The sequence below is a fragment of the Pseudophryne corroboree genome, chromosome 6 (assembly GCF_028390025.1).
Source record: "Pseudophryne corroboree isolate aPseCor3 chromosome 6, aPseCor3.hap2, whole genome shotgun sequence".
Classification (NCBI taxonomy): domain Eukaryota; kingdom Metazoa; phylum Chordata; class Amphibia; order Anura; family Myobatrachidae; genus Pseudophryne; species Pseudophryne corroboree.
In genome coordinates, this window is record NC_086449.1 from 112,244,598 (window position 1) to 112,263,459 (window position 18,862).

General features: G+C 49.1%; 1 protein-coding gene across 7 annotated transcripts in view; it reads left to right on the plus strand.

The window, feature by feature from the left end:
• The window catches only part of PRR36 (proline rich 36), a 181,696-nt gene that overhangs the window by 140,125 nt on the left and 22,709 nt on the right, over positions 1 to 18,862 (plus strand). For 3 of the 7 annotated variants that reach the window (XM_063931692.1, XM_063931689.1, XM_063931690.1), the window contains exon 2: positions 5,174 to 5,341. In XM_063931692.1, coding sequence (XP_063787762.1) covers positions 5,185 to 5,341 — 157 coding nt within the window. In that variant the 5' untranslated portion in view covers positions 5,174 to 5,184. Of the gene's footprint in view, positions 1 to 4,008; positions 4,256 to 4,646; positions 4,785 to 5,173; positions 5,342 to 18,862 lie in introns of those variants that run through there. The other 4 variants (XM_063931688.1, XM_063931687.1, XM_063931693.1 and 1 more) reach the window with 4 other exon arrangements.

Consider the following 18,862-nt stretch of genomic DNA (forward strand, 5'->3'; position numbering starts at 1 on the left):
CTAGGAACAGCAGACGTGTCGTCGGAATCAGCTGCGATTTTGGAATATTTAGAATCCATCCGTGCTGTCGTAGTACTACTTGAGATAGTGCTACTCCGACCTCTAACTGTTCTCTGGACCTTGCCCTTATCAGGAGATCGTCCAAGTAAGGGATAATTAAGACGCCTTTTCTTCGAAGAAGAATCATCATTTCGGCCATTACCTTGGTAAAGACCCGGGGTGCCGTGGACAATCCAAACGGCAGCGTCTGAAACTGATAGTGACAGTTCTGTACCACAAACCTGAGGTACCCTTGGTGAGAAGGGCAAATTGGGACATGGAGGTAAGCATCCTTGATGTCCAGAGACACCATATAGTCCCCTTCTTCCAGGTTCGCTATCACTGCTCTGAGTGATTCCATCTTGAATTTGAACCTTTGTATGTAAGTGTTCAAGGATTTCAGATTTAAAATAGGTCTCACCGAGCCGTCCGGCTTCGGTACCACAAACAGCGTGGAATAATACCCCTTTCCCTGTTGTAGGAGGGGTACCTTGATTATCACCTGCTGGGAATACAGCTTGTGAATGGCTTCCAATACTGCCTCCCTGTCGGGGGGAGACGTTGGTAAAGCAGACTTCAGGAACCGGCGAGGGGGAGACGTCTCGAATTCCAATTTGTACCCCTGAGATACTACCTGCAGGATCCAGGGGTCCACTTGCGAGTGAGCCCACTGCGCGCTGAAATTCTTGAGACGGGCCCCCACCGTGCCTGAGTCCGCTTGTAAGGCCCCAGCGTCATGCTGAGGACTTGGCAGAAGCGGGGGAGGGCTTCTGTTCGTGGGAAGAGGCTGTCTGCTGCAGTCTTTTTCCCCGGGGCAGATATGAGTGGCCTTTTGCCCGCTTGCCCTTATGGGGACGAAAGGACTGAGCCTGAAAAGACGGTGTCTTTTTCTGCTGAGAGGTGACCTGGGGTAAAAAGGTGGATTTCCCAGCCGTTGCCGTGGCCACCAGGTCCGATAGACCGACCCCAAATAACTCCTCCCCTTTATACGGCAATACTTCCATATGCCGTTTGGAATCCGCATCACCTGACCACTGTCGCGTCCATAACCCTCTTCTGGCAGAAATGGACAGCGCACTTACTCTTGATGTCAGAGTGCAAATATCCCTTTGTGCATCTCGCATATATAGAAATGCATCCTTTAAATGCATCCTTTAAATGCTCTATAGTCAATAATATATTGTCCCTGTCCAGGGTATCAATATTTTCAGTCAGGGAATCCGACCAAGCCACCCCAGCACTGCACATCCAGGCTGAGGCGATTGCTGGTCGCAGTATAATACCAGTATGTGTGTATATACTTTTTAGGATATTTTCCAGCTTCCTATCAGCTGGTTCCTTGAGGGCGGCCGTATCAGGAGACGGTAACGCCACTTGTTTTCATAAGCGTGTGAGCGCCTTATCTACCCTAGGGGGTGTTTCCCAACGCGCCCTAACCTCTGGCGGGAAAGGGTATAATGCCAATAATTTTTTAGAAATTAGCAGTTTTTTATCGGGGGAAACCCACGCTTCATCACACACCTCATTTAATTCATCTGATTCAGGAAAAACTACGGGTAGTTTTTTCACACCCCACATAATACCCTTTTTTGTGGTACTTGTAGTATCAGAAATGTTCAAAACCTCCTTCATTGCCGTGATCATGTAACGTGTGGCCCTACTGGAAAATACGTTTGTTTCCTCACCGTCGACACTGGAGTCAGTGTCTGTGTCTGTGTCGACCATCTGAGGTAACGGGCGCTTTAGAGCCCCTGACGGTGTTTGAGACGCCTGTACAGGTATTAACTGATTTGCCGGCTGTCTCATGTCGTCAACAGTCTTTTGTAAAGTGCTGACACTATCACGTAATTCCTTCCATAAGACCATCCAGTCAGGTGTCGACTCCCTAGGGGGTGACATCACTAATACAGGCAATTGCTCCGCCTCCATACCATTTTCCTCCTCATACATGTCGACACAACGTACCGACACACAGCACACACACACAGGGAATGCTCTGATAGAGGACAGGACCCCACTAGCCCTTTGGGGAGACAGAGGGAGAGTTTGCCAGCACACACCAGAGCGCTATATATATACAGGGATAACCTTATATAAGTGTTTCTCCCTGATATAGCTGCTGTATATATTTATCTGCCAAATTAGTGCCCCCCCTCTCTTGTTTTACCCTGTTTCTGTAGTGCAGGACTGCAGGGGAGAGTCAGGGAGCTTCCCTCCAACGGAGCTGTGAGGAAAAAATGGCGCCAGTGTGCTGAGGAGATAGGCTCCGCCCCCTTCTCGGCGGCCTTTCTCCCGCTTTTTTATGGAAAAATTGGCAGGGTTTAAATGCATCCATATAGCCCAGGAGCTATATGTGATGTATTTTTTGCCATATAAGGTGTTTTTATTGCGTCTCAGGGCGCCCCCCCCCCAGCGCCCTGCACCCTCAGTGACCGGAGTGTGAAGTGTGCTGAGAGCAATGGCGCACAGCTGCGGTGCTGTGCGCTACCTTATTGAAGACAGGACGTCTTCTGCCGCCGATTTTCCGGACCTCTTCAGTCTTCTGGCTCTGTAAGGGTCCGGCGGCGCGGCTCTGGGACCCATCCATGGCTGGGCCTGTGATCGTCCCTCTGGAGCTAATGTCCAGTAGCCTAAGAAGCCCAATCCACTCTGCACGCAGGTGAGTTCGCTTCTTCTCCCCTTAGTCCCTCGGTGCAGTGAGCCCGTTGCCAGCAGGTCTCACTGAAAATAAAAAACCTACTTTAAACTTTTACTCTAAGCAGCTCAGGAGAGCCCCTTAGTATGCACCCTTCTCGTTCGGGCACAAAAATCTAACTGAGGCTTGGAGGAGGGTCATAGGGGGAGGAGCCAGTGCACACCAGGTAGTCCTAAAGCTTTTACTTTTGTGCCCAGTCTCCTGCGGAGCCGCTATTCCCCATGGTCCTTTCGGAGTCCCCAGCATCCACTAGGACGTCAGAGAAATTACACTTATGCAGCATACAGCGCTGTAATCTATGGGTGCGAACTAAAGGGCTGACGCTGAGTCATGTAACATTACACTTGCGCAGCATGTAGCGCTGTAATCTGTGAGTGCGCACTATGGGGCAAGTTTGCAACTTTTTAGCACTTTAAACGCATGTGCAGTCGCAAATAAAATTCTACATTAGGTGAAGATTCAGGTTGTGTGCGATCAGAGTTAGCCCCTAGCTGTGCTGCAGCTGTATTAGTGAAAGCAGACAGTTGGGCTGATTATGAGTACGGAGCAAAGCAGAGAAAAGGAGTAACTGCACCTGGACAAACAATGCAAATACATTTCTTGTGTTTGCATGGAGGGTAAATACTGGCTGTTTTTGCATGTACCCACAATACTTGGCAGCATTATTGTAACACTGCAGTTTAGATGTGAGTTTGGAGCCGCTCCTCTCTGCACGTTACATCTGTCCCATCCGCAGGGCAATATGATATGAGTGCAAAACTGCTCCATTTTTTTTGCTCCCAACTCTGAATCAGCCGGACTGTGGTGGTCATTCCGAGTTGATCGCAGCAGCAATTTTGTTAGCAGTTGGGCAAAACCATGTGCACTGCAGGAGGGGCAGATGTAACATGTGCAGAGAGAGTCAGATTTGGGTGGGGTGTGTTCAAACTGAAATCTAAATTGCAGTGTAAAAATAAAGCAGCCAGTATTTACCCTGCACAGAAACAATATAGCCCACCCAGATCTAACTCTCTCTGCACATGTTATATCTGCCCCCCCCCCCCCCCCCCCCCACCCTGCAGTGCACATGGATTTGCCCAATTGCTAACAAACTTGCTGCTGAGATCAACTCAGAATTACCCCCTGTGTGCTCTATCTCCGGCATCCAGTGCCTCTCTGAGGCCACTCCAGCTGCTGCTGGTCCTTTCAGGCAGTGGAAAGGGTATTGTTGTGTAGTAGAGGAAGCTCTATTGATCTCTTCTGCCGTCTCGTTTGACGGATAATAGAGAGCGTTAATCTCCCCCCTGGGAGTGTATGAATATTCACTTCACCCACTGAATGAGGGAGAGTGGGGGTATCCGAATGCTGTGCTCTGCTCTGATTGGACGGCCTACTCTCCCTGGTACCCTGCTCCCATCAATATCTGCTCCTTCCCCTGTGACACTTGTCTCTGTGTGGAGAGAGGAGGGACAGAGGGAGTGACTCCCACACCCGAACAGCAGAGAGGTGAGAGGAGAGGTGCAGCATTGTCTCAGGGTACCGGTGTGTAATCCATCTGTGTGATGCCTTTCTGTGTGTGTGTAACATTGTCTGTGTATGTGTGTGTAACAGTGTGTGTGTGTGTGTGTGTGTGTGTGTGTGTGTGTGTGTGTGTGTGTGTGTGTGTGTGTGTGTGTGTATATAATACAGTATGTGTGTGTGTTGTAGTCTCATGCTGTAGCATGCTGTTTTGCATCTACAGTAAGAAAGGACAGTGCTGTGTGTGTCCCCTGATAATAACATAGACTATGATGCAAGTGTATGAGCCGGTCTGTGTTTTCCCAGGGTCTCCCCTCCGGGTTCCCGATGTCCCAGTGTTTTGTGCCTTGGGGGGAAGGGCGCACCCATTCAAATGCAAACTACCTCAGATGTGAATTGCAGTGAGGAGCTTGTTCCCGACAGTTGTGGATTTGGGATTGTGTGAGTCTATGCAGAGAATTGTGTGCGATGTTTGTTCATCCTCAGTGTCTGTGGATATCCGCCTACACACACAGCAATCCTATGTTTGTGTCATCGCTTTGTGGATGTACATGTGAGTAGTCTCTGTGGCAATGAGCGTGTATCCCAGCACACTGGTGAATGTATCTTTGTGTGGGAGATGGGTAGGAGGTGCAGGCAGCATCTGTCCCTATTCTGCATAACTAATCCCTTTAGGTCTCTACAGCCCAAAATTCTGTGACAATTAAGTCAAAATGAATTCACAGTCTCTGGCGTGAAACTTGTCTCTGATTCTGAAGGCAGACAACCCAAGGCCTCTGGGACTGGGGATCGGAGCACAGCTGTCCAGGACTACAGATGGGCTGGGCAGGGATAGAGTGCTGAACATGGAATAGAAATGTCAGGCAGTCAGCGATGCTTTGCTTAGAACCGTGTAAGTGTCACCCTTCTTTGTGATAAATATCCCATCTTTTATTACTGCAGGTTAGATCACAATGGACTCCACCCCTAGCGGTCAGGCAAAGGTGGGGACCCCAAAGAAACCTCAAACTTCTAGATCCTCTTTATCTAGAAGCACAAAAACTGGAACCTCTTCTCCATCTCCCAAAGTGGCCACAGACAGCCCTCGGCCAGCAGCCTCCAAGAATGCAGGTGAGTACTTCCCGATATCTATTCTATCATAGCCATGTTCTGTATCATTTATATATGCTGTACTACTGTGAAATGGGAACGGTACCGTACATACATTGAGTACAGTAGGTGGAGAGGTGCAGACCTTACAGTTGTATTCTATAGGGAAACACAGTATATTTAGTGTATAATTGCTAGTTAGCATTATATGCTTAACCAGCTAGTGTTATTTAGCCCATGGGACATCTAGGTAGCTTGTGTAATACGGTTACGAGGTATTGCTGTGCAAGGAAAGGAAGGCTTTTCATATATACAGTACATGTCACAACAAGTCATTTAGAAAGCACCACCCGTACAAGTCTAATATTAAAGGAAAGTATCTTATTATAACAATAACACACTACTCTATGGAGCCAATCCAATTAAATGCGAAGGGTGCGAGTTGCCTTTGCCGCAGTTGGTTTCATCCCACATTCACTCAGAAGCGCTTGTAGTGATCACTTATGTGTAAGTTTGGGCTGCTGTAAAGTGCAGCTCTTCCTGCACTGACTCACGGTGTGGGGAAACTCACATTTAATTGGATTGCCCCTGAGGCTCTTTTCCATAACAAAAGTTTTGGGGAGATCATAACTACTACTAAATGACGGTTATTTTAACACCGTAACATCTTTTTACAGTAACCCATTTTATTGCCCCCATAACAGCCAATTTCGGGGCTGGCCTGAGCCTAATTTGTTTGGTAAGTGGATATAGATTTTGGTGCCCATTGGTGGAATAATCCATAATATATTTACATAATATTCGGTGTGTGAAATATCGTGCATACAGGTAATTATGTAACAATGACACAAAGGAATCTGTAGATCACAAAAATAACAAATATATGATTCACATGAAAAAAAAATAATAAAACACAACCTCATAGGACCCCACAGGAAAAAAATAAAACACAACATGCACATGAAAAAAAAGTTTCCTCTCCCCATATTTAAAACATAGGCAGTGCACAGACGCAAGCCAAATATATAGCAGCATGGCCACAGAATAGTACCAATTCATATTATACTGCACAGTAGTGTCGGTTAGTCACATTCACACGTTACATCACACAGTAGTGCCCTTTTTACACGTTACGTGTTACACTACAGTAGAGTCACTTATGCATGTTACGCCACACTTGCTACGCCACAGTAGAGCCACTTATACACATTACACCACAGTAGAGCTGATTATACATGTTACAAAAAAGTACAGCCTCTTATACACATTATGCCACATTAGAGCAGCTATGGAAGTAGCTGTGAGGTGAGGACAAGAGAGAGAGAGAGAGAGAGAGAGGGGAGAACGAGAGAGAGAGGTGAGCACAAGAGAGTGAGAGAGAGGGGAGGACGAGAGAGAGAAGTAAGGATGAGATAGAGAGGTGTGAGGACATCAAAGTAGAGCCGCTTATAAACATTATGCCGCAGCAGAGCCGCTATGGAAGTAGCTGTGAGGTGAGGACAAGAGAGAAAGAGATGACAAGAGAAAGAGAGAGAAACAGGTGAGGACAAGAGAGAGAGTCGAGGACAAGAGAGAGTGAGAGATGTGAGGACAAGAGAGAGAGAGGTGAGAACAAGAGAGAGAGAGAGAGAGAGAGAGAGGTGAGTACGAGAGAGAAAGAGAGGTGAGGACAAGAGAGAGAGAGAGCGGTGAGAACAAGAGAGATGGATAGTTGAGGACAAGAGTAGAGAGAGTGAGTGAAATGTGAGAAGGCAAGAGAGAGAGAGAGAGGGAGGTGAGGACAAAGAGAGAGGCGAGGAAGAGAGAGAGAGAGAGAGAGAAAGGTGAGAGGAGAGAGAGAGAGAGAGAGAGAGAAAGAGAGGTGAGGACAAGAGAGAAAGGTGAGGACAAGAGAGATGTATAGTTGAGGACAAGAGAGTGAGAGAAATGTGAGGACAAGAGAAAGACAGAGAGGTGAGGACAGAGAGAGAGAGAGAGAGAGGTGAGAATGAGAGAGAGAGACAAGCAGCCAGGGCAAGTATACACCCGCACTCACCTTGGCTGGGGGGGGGGGGGGGGGGGGGCTCTCCCTGCAGTGCTGATGCTGCACCTGGGGCCGGGATCTGGGACTGCCTGGGTGACGGGTCTGCTTCTCAGACAGGCTGACTGTAGATTGGGTGCTTGTGGGCTGGTGGTCGTGTGTAGTACTATGCGCAGTCGCCCATTGACATGCTGTTGCTCCTCGGTCTTCTCTCCCTCAATGACGTTGCGCCCGCCCCGCATTCTGGGAAGACTTGGAGGGAAAAGGAGATCTCACCAGCAGCACCACTGCCACAGAGAAATAGATGGAATAAATATGGTGCCATTTGAGCTTGTCAGCGGGGTGACTGCAGCTGCGCCCTCAGGCCGCCACTACAAGAGGATCAATCAGGCTAGGAGCAGGAGGCGCTGGTGGGCAGCAGAAGCCATGGGTGAGACTGACAAGTCAGTGAAGTGTCACCCTGTGCAGTGGCGGGAGACAGCGCAATTAGAGCTTGGCTGCGTACATGGCTGCGTAATTTATCGTTATTGGCTGGCACTGCCTGTTTTGCAGTAACCCATCTTCTGAATGTCTTATTACCCCTGTAACATCTTACTACAATAACCCATATATTAAATGTATTATTATTATTATAGATGTGTGATTTGGTTCTTAAGAAATCGAAACCTACCCAAATTGGATGGATCTGATCCTATCTGTGGGCCTAATTCAGCATGGATTGTTAATCTGAGAAATTGCAGTTGTCTTCGAGTAGAAAGGCGTCGCTCTGACAGAAAGAAAAAACGCCCCATGCAAATTTGCGAATACATCGCAGATCGCTATATACTCGCAGATACATACGCAATTTCCGGAACATCAAAGAGTCTTTGTCAACTGAGCAAACGTAGGTCTGAGGCTGCCAGTAATCTGCGACTGAGATGTGCTGGAAGTGGTCTGCAGTGACGTCAGAAACCCTCCCCAAAAATGCCTGGGAACGCCTGCGTTTTTTCTGACACACCCAGAAAACGTCAGGTTTCTGCCCAGAAACGCCGGCTTCCTGTCAATCAAACAGCGGCTGGATTTACGATCTGTATGCATTTTCTGAGGCTATTACCCCATGCGCATGCGCAGTTGCTCGATAATCGATTAATTTGCAAATTCTCTAATTAGTGATGCATGCTGAGTTAGGCCCTGGGTCCCAGTTCAGATCTTTCTGCTGTTCGGAATTCAGATATTAAATGCAAAAATTACATGAATTTAGTTATTTTTGTCCATTTTCAAGAAATCCAAAACCCAAGATTCAGATTTTAAGGTGTCTATTTACTAAGGTGCAAGTTTATAGAAGTGAAGATGTTGCCCATAGCAACCAATCAGATTCAACTTATCATTTCTCTAATACCTTCTAGAAGATAAAGCTGGAATATGTTTGGTTGCTATGGGCAACAACTGCATTTCTGTAAACCCTGCACTTTAGTAAATATACTCTGTCATGACTGAGGTTTTGTGAACCCGGTGTTAGTGAAGTCTGTGCGGGCACTGGAGGATTATATGAATACTACCACTGACCTGGTTTGGGAGTGTTGTGGACTCGGGGTTTCTTCCGGTGACTGGGAAGAGGAACCGCAGCAGAGATGGCCGAATCTAGGTTCTCCTCATGCAGGATTAGGTCGGCAGACAGGAGGCACGTGTGGACGCTGAAGGTCTCCTGAAAGACAGAACTGGAAAGGCGCTGATGAATCAGTGAAGATACCAGGTACAACTGCGCTAAAGTGCACTGGGTGCTTGGAGACACTGAGATGCTTGGAGACACTAAGGTGCTAGGAGGCGCGGAGGCGCTTGGAGACACTGAGGTACTAGGAGGCACGGAAGTGCTTGGACGCACTGAGGTGCTTGGAGGTACTGGGGTGCGAATAGACACTGGGGTGCGTAGAGACACTGGGGTGCGTAGAGACACTGGGGTGCGTAGAGACACTGGGGTGCTGGAAGTACGGAGGTGCTGAGGCACGGAGGTGCTGAGGCACGAGGTGCTGGAGGCACGAGGTGCAGAGGCACGGGGGTGCCGGAGGCACGGAGGTACTGAGGCACGGAGGTACTGAGGCACGGAGGTACCAGGGATACGGGAGCTCTGGAGATCACAACTTTAGGGAGCTCAGCTTTAAGGCCCACACATAGCTGTGTGTGACACAAGGAACTGGCCCAGTTTCTAACTCAGTCTCCCAACTTATACTTCCTGGTCCTTGGTGATTGGAGAGCAGGATTAGGTGATGCAGAGAGTCTCAGACTGGCAGAGGATTGGACAACTCTGGTTCAGGTGAACAGTCACTGTCATGTGACTACTCTAGACAAGGCTGTGATGTAGAAAGAGGCCTAGCAGGCCGAGAGAACACTGAAGCCTGAACTTCTGCAAAACACAGGATGCTGGCTTTTAGGCCTAAAGTTCAGATTACTGAATTCAGCCTCACACAGGAGATCACCACAGGTGGAGCTAATTAACTACTACCTTTCAGGCAGAGAACTCAGGAAAACTCACAGTGCTGACAAGCTGTTTAACTCCGTGAGTGAAAAGACACAGGATCCAGGACAGATGGCAGGGGTAAGTCACCAAATATGAAACCTACAGTCAGGATTGTGACATACTCCTAAATCCGAATTCCGACCTAAAACACTTGAGGGTGGTTTTGTAAAACCAAAACACAAGGAAATTAGAACCAAAACACGAGACTTTGCGCACATCTCTCATTATTATGCCTGTAACAGCTTCTTACAGTAACCCATCTCATTGTGCACATCGACGGATTAGAGTCGCAGGTGGTGGGTGTCTCAGTAGGCAGTCCATCAGCTGTGGCATTAGCAGAAATTCACAGTAGCGTCTGCAACATACGTCACTTTTTAAACTGTGTTCATATATATATATATATTTTTATCCTATAACCCTTATAGTTGCCTACCCTCCCTCAATCTGCAGGAGACTCCCTGAAATAGCAGCAATCTCCCTCACTCCCTGAATAGTCCAGCAATCTCCCTGATTGCACCTTACCCCCATTATGTAGCTATTACATTCTTGCGGGAAAAAATAAATCAGAGCTACATACTTGCATTGGTTATAAGATACAATGATCCCTATGGCCACTTACAGTATATGGAAGCTCTTGTAAAACACAATACACAAACAAATCCTGCAAAATATCCATGTCTTTTCTTCAGCAAGTAGATCTTACTAACTTTGGGGCTCATTTACGTTTGGATGTAAGTCATTTTCATGACACACCTCTCCGATGTAGCAGCACACATCCGCACTGATAGGTTTTACTTTCACAATCTCCATGAGATGCTTTTTCAAAAGTAGGCAAGTATGTATAACCTAAACTTTTTTTTCTCCCTCACCCCACTAGCTCTTCTCTGTTCCTAATTATCCCATAATGCCTTTCTCTTTCTTTATTGCCTATTGTACCTTTGTCCAACATACTTTCTCTTACGTCCTAGAGGATGCTGGGGACTCCGTAAGGACCATGGGGTATAGACGGGCTCCGCAGGAGATATGGGCACCTAAAAGAACTTTCTAGTATGGTGTGCACTGGCTCCTCCCTCTATGCCCCTCCTCCAGACCTCAGTTAGATCTTGTGCCCAGAGGAGATAGGGTGCATTACAGGAGCTCTCCTGAGTTTTCTGTGAAAAGAATTTTGTTAGGTTTTTTTATTTTCAGGGAGCTCTGCTGGCAACAGACTCCCTGCATCGTGGGACTGAGGGGAGAGAAGCAGACCCACTTCTTAAGAGTTTAAGGGCTTTGCTTCTTAGGCTACTGGACACCATTAGCTCCAGAGGGAGTCGGAACACAGGTCTCACCCTGGGGTTCGTCCCGGAGCCGCGCCGCCATCCTCCTCACAGATGCCGGAAAAAAGAAGCCGGGTGAGTATTAGAAAAGAAAGAAGACGTCAGGCGGCAGAAGACTTCAGATCTTCCTGACGTAAGCGCGCAGCAGTAAGCTGCGCGCCATTGCTCCCACATAACACACACACACATGGCACTGATGGGTGCAGGGCGCAGGGGGGGGGCGCCCTGGGCAGCAATAAACCTTGTTTTGGCACAAAAGGATGTTATTAGGCTGCTGAGGCAGTAAATAAACGATTCCCCGCCATTATTTTCAGATACAGAACGGGACCGAAGCCTGCCGCTGGAGGGGGCGGAGCTTGATCCCTCAGCACTAACCAGCGCCATTTTCTCCACAGAAGCTGCAGAGAACGCTGGCTCCCCGCACTCTCCCCTGCTGAAGAGCTCAGAGGGCTGAAAAAAGAGAAGGGGGCACATAATTGGCGCAGTGAGTGGGGAAATCAATTTATATATATATAAAAGCGCTGTCTGGGTTTTCCTGGGTCAGTTTGGCGCTGGTGTGTGCTGGCATACTCTCTCTCTGTCTTTCCAAAGGGCCTTCTTTAGGGAATTGTCCCCTTATAGTTATATCCCAGTGTGTGTGGGGTGTCGGTACGTGTGGGTCGGCACGTCTGAAGCGGAAGGCTTATCCAAAGAGGAGGTGGAACAGATGAGTGGTGTGTCACAGTCGGCGGTGCCGACTCAGGATTGGATGAATATGTGGCATATGTTAAATGCAAGTGTAGCTTCACTACATAAAAGGCTGGACAAAGCAGAGTCCAGGGTGTCGACAGGTGTTCAACCTACAGATGGCACCGACTCACAGGACCCGTCGGGGTCTCAGAAACGTCCCTTCTCACAAATAGGGGACACAGATACCGACATGGACTCTGATTCCGGTGTCGACTATGATGAAGCAAAATTGCACCCCAGGGTGACAAAAAGTATTCAGTGCAGGATTATTGCAATAAAAGATGTTTTACATATCACTGATGAGCCCTCTGTGCCCGACACGAGGATACAGAGGCGGAACTACCGGCAGTACAAGTAGTGCATTGCACTGGGGCCCGCCTCTGTCCAGGGGCCCAAGCATGTAATAAATCAAACTGACTCATTACAGCGCACAGCCGCCCGGAGAGGAGAGGAGCAGCGGCACGGACGGGGGAAGGAGGAGGAGGGAGGTGAAGGAGGGAGCCGCAGCAGCGCTTTGTTACTGGTGAAGGCGCTGCTGCTGCTGCCCCTCTGCTTCACTATAGGCTGTCTTCCGAGAACAGCCTATAGGGAAGCAGAGGTGCAGCAGCAGCAGCGCCTCCACCAGTAACAAAGCGCTGCTGCGGCTCCCTTCTTCACCTCCGTCCTCCACCTCCTCTACTGCCCGGGAATCGTCTAACGCGGCTGCACCGAGGAGCCTGAGCCGGCGGAGAGGGTAAGTATAATTCTTCTTTCTTTCTCTTTCTTTCTTTCTTGGGCCTGCCTGCCGCTATGTGTAAAAATGGGGGACTGCCTGCCGCTATGTGTAAAAAGGGGAATCAGCCTGCCGCTATGTGTAAAAAGGGGAATCAGCCTGCCGCAATGTGTAAAAAGGGGGGACAGCCTGACGTAATGTGTAAAAAGAGGGAATCAGCCTGCCGCAATGTGTAAAAAGGGGGGACTGCCTGACGTAATGTGTAAAAAGGGGGAATCAGCCTGCCGCAATGTGTAAAAAGGGGGGACTGCCTGACGTAATGTGTAAAAAGGGGGAATCAGCCTGCCGCAATGTGTAAAAAGGGGGGACTGCCTGACGTAATGTGTAAAAAGGGGGAATCAGCCTGCCGCAATGTGTAAAAAGGGGGGACTGCCTGACGTAAGGTGTAAAAAGGGGGAATCAGCCTGCCGCAATGTGTAAAAATGGGGGACTGCCTGCCGCTATGTGTAAAAAGGGGTAATCTGCCTGCCGCAATGTGTAAAAATGGGGAATCTGCCTGCCGTAATGTGTAAAAATGGGGACGCTGTCTGCCGTAATGTGTAACAAGGGCACGCTGTCTGCCGTAATGTGTAAAAAGGGGACGCTGTCTGCCGTTATGTGTAAAAAGTGTACGCTGTCTGCCGCTATGTGTAACAAGGGCACCCAGTCTGCCGTTATGTGTAAAAAGGGCACGCTGTCTGCCGTTATGTGTAAAAAGGGCACGCTGTCTGCCGTTATGTGTAAAAAGTGCACGCTGTCTGCCGTTATGTGTAAAAAGAGGAATCTGTCCGCTGTAAGGTGTAAAAGGGTCTCTACCTGGTGTAGTGGTGCTACTGTGCGGCGTAATTTGAATAATGGAGACTACTGTGCACCGTTTTATGAATTGGTATTATTTTGTGGCCACACCCCTTCCCCACGAAGCCACGCCACTATGTATTTTTGCGCGCGCCTACGGCGCGCACTGCCCCTGTTTTGCATGCAGGGGTGGGGCTCCGATGTTGTTTCTTGCACACAGTGCTAAAATGTCTAGTTACGGCACTGTTGCTAGGTATCCATTTCTCTGGCCCTGAGCAGGTCCCCCTCACCAGATCCTCTCCAGGGGTGAGGGGGTGGACTTGGATGGGATGTGTGTGTGTGTGGGGGGAGGGGGCCCAAAGCATTTTGTCGCACCTGGGCCCACCGCTCGCTAGTTCCGCCACTGCGAGGATACACATGTTTAAGGGAAGGAAACAGGTTATGAACTTTCCTCCTTCCCATGAACTAAATGAGTTATGTGAAAAAGCTTGGGAAACTCCAGATAAGAAGCTGCAGATTCCCAAAAGGATTCTTATGGCATACCCTTTCCCTACACAGGACAGGGTATGCTGGGAATCCTCTCTCACAGTGGACAAAGCCTTAAACGCCCTTCCAAGAGGCGCTACCGTCCCCTGACACAGCGGCCCTCAAGGACCCTGCGGACCGCAGGCAGGAGACTACATTACAGTCTATTTACACACATACTGGTACTTTGCTTAGACCGGCAATTGCGTCGGCATGGGTATGTAGCGCAGAAGCAGCGTGGACAGATACCCTGTCAGCTGACCTGGATACCCTTGATAGGGATACAATTATGTTAACATTAGCTCATATTAACGACGCAGTCTTATATATGAGGGACGCTCAAAGAGACATTGGAATACTGGGTTCGAGAGCCAATGCTATGGCTATTTCGGCAAGAAGAGCCTTATGGATCCGCCAATGGACGGGGGATGCAGAATCAAAAAGGCATATGGAGGTTTTACCTTACAAAGGTGATGTATTGTTTGGGGACGGCCTCGCGGACCTGGTCTCCACAGCTACCGCGGGTAAGTCTACCTTTTTACTTTTTGTTTCTCCAACAGCAAAAGAAACCCCCACAATATCAGATGCAGTCCTTTCGGTCGCATAGATCCAGAATAGGTTGGGGCTCCTCTTTCCTCGCCAGGGGTAAGGGTAGAGGCAAGAGGACACCTGCTGCGGCTAGTTCCCAAGAGCAGAAGTCCTCCCCGGCTTCCGCTAAGTTCACCACATGACGCTGGGGCTCCCCTGCGGGAGTCCGCACAGGTGAGGGCACGCCTTCGACTATTCAGCCTAGTCTGGGTTCAGTCAGACGTGGACCCTTGGGTGATAGAAATAGTCTCCCAGGGTTACAAGCTGGAATTCGAAGAGGTGCCCCACGTAAATTTTTCAAGTCGGCCTTACCAGCTTCTACCCCAGAACGGGAAGTAGTGCTGGCTGCAATTCAAACGCTGTGTCAACAGCGAGTGATTATCAGGGTTCCCCTGAGCCAACAGGGAAAAGGGTATTATTCAACCCTATTTGTGGTCCCGAAGCCGGATGGTTCGGTCAGGTCCATTTTAAATCTAAAATCCCTAGACCTGTACTTGAAAAGATTCAAATTCATAATGGAATCGCTCCGAGCGGTGATACCCTGCCTGGAAGGGGGGGATTTTATGGTGTCACTGGACATAAAGGATGCTTACCTTCATGTCCCCATATATCCCTCTCATCAGGAGCACCTGAGATTCGCGGTACAGGATGGTCATTATCAGTTTCAAGAAATGATGGTGATCCTGCGCAAGCAAGGAGTCACGATTATCCCATACTTGGACGATCTCCTGATAAAAGCGAGGTCAAGACAACTACTGGAGAACGTGTCACTCTCTCAGAGAGTGCTTCAGCAACAGAGTTGGATTCTCAATCTGCCAAAGTCACAGTTGGTTCCGACAACTCGACTGACGTTCCTAGGCATGATACTGGCATGGAACAAAAGAAAGTTTTCCTCATGTTGGAAAAAGTCCAGGACCTCCAGAACATGGTCCGAGACCTGCTAAAGCCAAAAAGAGTGTCAGTTCATCAATGCACTCGGGTTCTGGGGAAAATGGTGGCAACTTACGAGGCCATTCCCTTCGGCAGGTTCCAGGCAAGGACGTTTCAATGGGATCTTCTGGACAAATAATCCGGGTCCCATCTACAATTAAAAAAAAATAAAAAATAACACTGTTCCCCAGGGCCAGGGTGTCTCTTCTATGGTGGCTGCAAAGTGCTCACCTTCTAGAGGGTCGCAATTTCGGCATTCAGGACTGGATCCTGGTAACTACGGACGCGAGCCTCCGAGGATGGGGAGCAGTAACCCAAGGAAGAAATTTTCAGGGACTGTGGTCAGACCAGGAGTCCTGTCTACACATCAACGTGTTGGAACTAAGGGCCATATACAACGGCCTTCGACAAGCGGAGGGTCTTCTTCGCAACCTACCGGATCTGATTTAATGTCACAGCAGTGGCTCATGTGAACCGCCAAGGCGGGACAAAAAGCACAGTCGCAATGGCGGAAGCCACCAGGATTCTTCGCTGGGCGGAAAATCACGTAAGCGCTCTGTCAGCAGTCTTCATTCCGGAGCAGACTTCCTCAGCAGACACGATCTCCATCCAGGAGAGTGAAGACTTCATCAAGAAGTCTTTGCAGAGACAACGAGTCTCGGGGGAGTTCCTCAAATAGACATGATGGCGTCACGCCTCAACAAGAAGCTGCGGAGGTATTCTGCCAGGTCCCGGGACCCTCAGGCAATAGCAGTAGACGCTCTGGTAACACCATGGGTATTCCAGTTGGTCTATGGGTTTCCTCCTCTTCCTCTCATCACAAAAGTGTTGAGGATCATAAGACGAAAAAGAGTACAGACAATTCTCATTGTTCCAGACTGGCCTCGAAGGGCCTGGTACTCAGATCTTCAGGAGATGCTCACAGAAGATCCTGGGCCTCTTCCTCTGAGAGAGGACCTGTTACAGCAGGGGCCCTGTCTGTTCTAAGACTTACCGCGGTTACGTTTGACGGCATGGCGGTTGAACGCCGGATCCTAGCTGAGAAGGGTATTCCGGAGGAGGTCATACCTACTCTAATAAAGGCTAGGAAGGAGGTGACGGCAAAACATTATCACCGTATCTGGCGGAAATATACCTCTTGGTGTGAAACCAAGAATGCTCCTACGGAAGATTTCCATCTGGGTCGTTTTTCTCCACTTCCTACAGACAGGAGTGGATATGGGCCTAAAGTTAGGATCCGTTAAAGTACAAATTTCGGCCCTGTCGATATTCTTTCAGAAGGAATTGGCTTCTCTTCCAGAAGTCCAGATTTTTGTAAAGGGAGTGCTACACATCCTGCCTCCTTTTGTGCCCCCAGTGGCACCATGGGACCTGAACGTGGTGTTACAGTTCCTTAAATCACACTGGTTTGAACCCCTTCAAACGGTGGAGTTGAAGTTCTCACCTGGAAGGTGGTCATGTTGTTAGCCTTGGCATCTGCAAGGCGTGTGTCAGAATTGGCGGCCTTGTCTCACAAGAGCCCTTGCTTGATTTTTCATGTTGATAGAGCAGTTGTGAGGACTCGTCCTCAATTTTTACCTAAGGTCGTGTCTTCATTTCATATGAAACAACCTATAGTGGTGCCTGTGGCTACGAGTGACTTGGAGGATTCCAGGTCCCTGGATGTAGTCAGGGCCTTAAAGATTTATGTAGCCAGGACGGCTAGAATTCGGGAAACAGAAGCATTGTTTGTCCTGTATGCTGCCAACAAGATTGGCACGCCTGCTTCGAAGCAGACTATTGCGCGCTGGATCTGTAACACGATTCAGCAGGCTTATGTTACGGCTGGATTGCCGTTACCGCATTCAGTAAAGGCCCATTCCACTAGGAAGGTGGGCTCTTCTTGGGCGGCTGCCCGGGGCGTCTCGGCATTACAGCTTTGCCGAGCAGCGACTTGGTCGAGTTCAAACACTTTTGCTAAATTCTACATGTTTGATACCCTGGCTGATGAGGACCTAGCATTTGCTCAGTCGGTCCTTCAGAGTCATCCGCACTCTCCCGCCCGATTGGGAGCTTTGGTATAATCCCCATGGTCCTAACGGAGTCCCCAGCATCCTCTAGTACGTAAGAGAACATAAGATTTAAACCTACCGGTAAATCTTTTTCTCCTAGTCCGTAGAGGATGCTGGGCGCCTGTCCCAGTGCGGAAAATCTGCAAGACTTGTATATAGTTATTGCTTACATAAGGGTTATGTTACAGTTAGAATCGGTCTTGGACCGATACTGTCGTTTGTTCATACTGTTAACTGGTTATGTGTATTCCAGCTTATATGGTATGATTGGTGTGGGCTGGTATGAATCTTGCCCTTAGATTAACAAAATCCTTTCCTCGTATTGTCCATCTCCTCTGGTCACAGTTCTCTAACTGAGGTCTGGAGGAGGGGCATAGAGGGAGGAGCCAGTGCACACCATACTAGAAAGTTCTTTTAGGTGCCCATATCTCCTGCAGAGCCCGTCTATACCCCATGGTCCTTACTGAGTCCCCAGCATCCTCTACAGACTAGTAGAAAAAGATTTACCGGTAGGTTTAAAATCTTATTTTTTTCTGTCTCTAAATTTCTCAGCCAGTGTTCCTTTTTACTCCCTCTGGCCGCTTACCTCTTTCACTTCCCCTTCAGACTTCGTTTTCCTCCCTCACGTCGCCTCAGCTCGTGTTCCTCTCTCATATGCCCTCAGCCCACTTTCCTCTCTCTTAGCCCCTTAGCCCGCTTTCCTCACTCACATCCCCTCAGATTGTGTTCCTCTCTCACATCCTTTCAGCCCACTTTCCTCTCTCAGTCCCCCTCAACCCACTTTCCTCTCTCACGTGCCCTAGCTTTTGTTCCTCTCTCACACCCCCTCAGCCCACTTTCCTCTCTCAGACCCCCTCAGCCCGCTTTCTTCTCTCTCCTCAGCCCGCGTTCCCTTCTCACTCACCACAGCGTGTGTTCCTCTCTCACCCCCACCACAGCGTATATTCTTATCTCACACCTCCTAAGCCCGCATTCCTCTCTCCCCCACCTTAGCCCGCATTCCTCTCTCACCCCTCCTAAGCTCGCTTTCTCTCTCACACCCCCACAGCCCACATTCCTCTTTCACCCCTCCTAAGCCCACATTCCTCTCACCCCTTCTAAGCTGGCTTTCCTCTCTCACACCCCCTCAGCCCATATTCCTCTCTCACCCCTCCTTAGCCCACTGTCCTCTCTCACACACCCTCAGTCCGCTTTCCTCTCTCACACCCCCTTAGCCCGCTTTCTTATCTCTCTCCCCCTCAGCCCGCGTTACCTTCTCACTCACCACTGCGTGTGTTCCTCTCTCACTCCCCCACCACAGCGTACGTTCTTCTCTCATACCCCCTAAGCCCGCATTCCTCTCT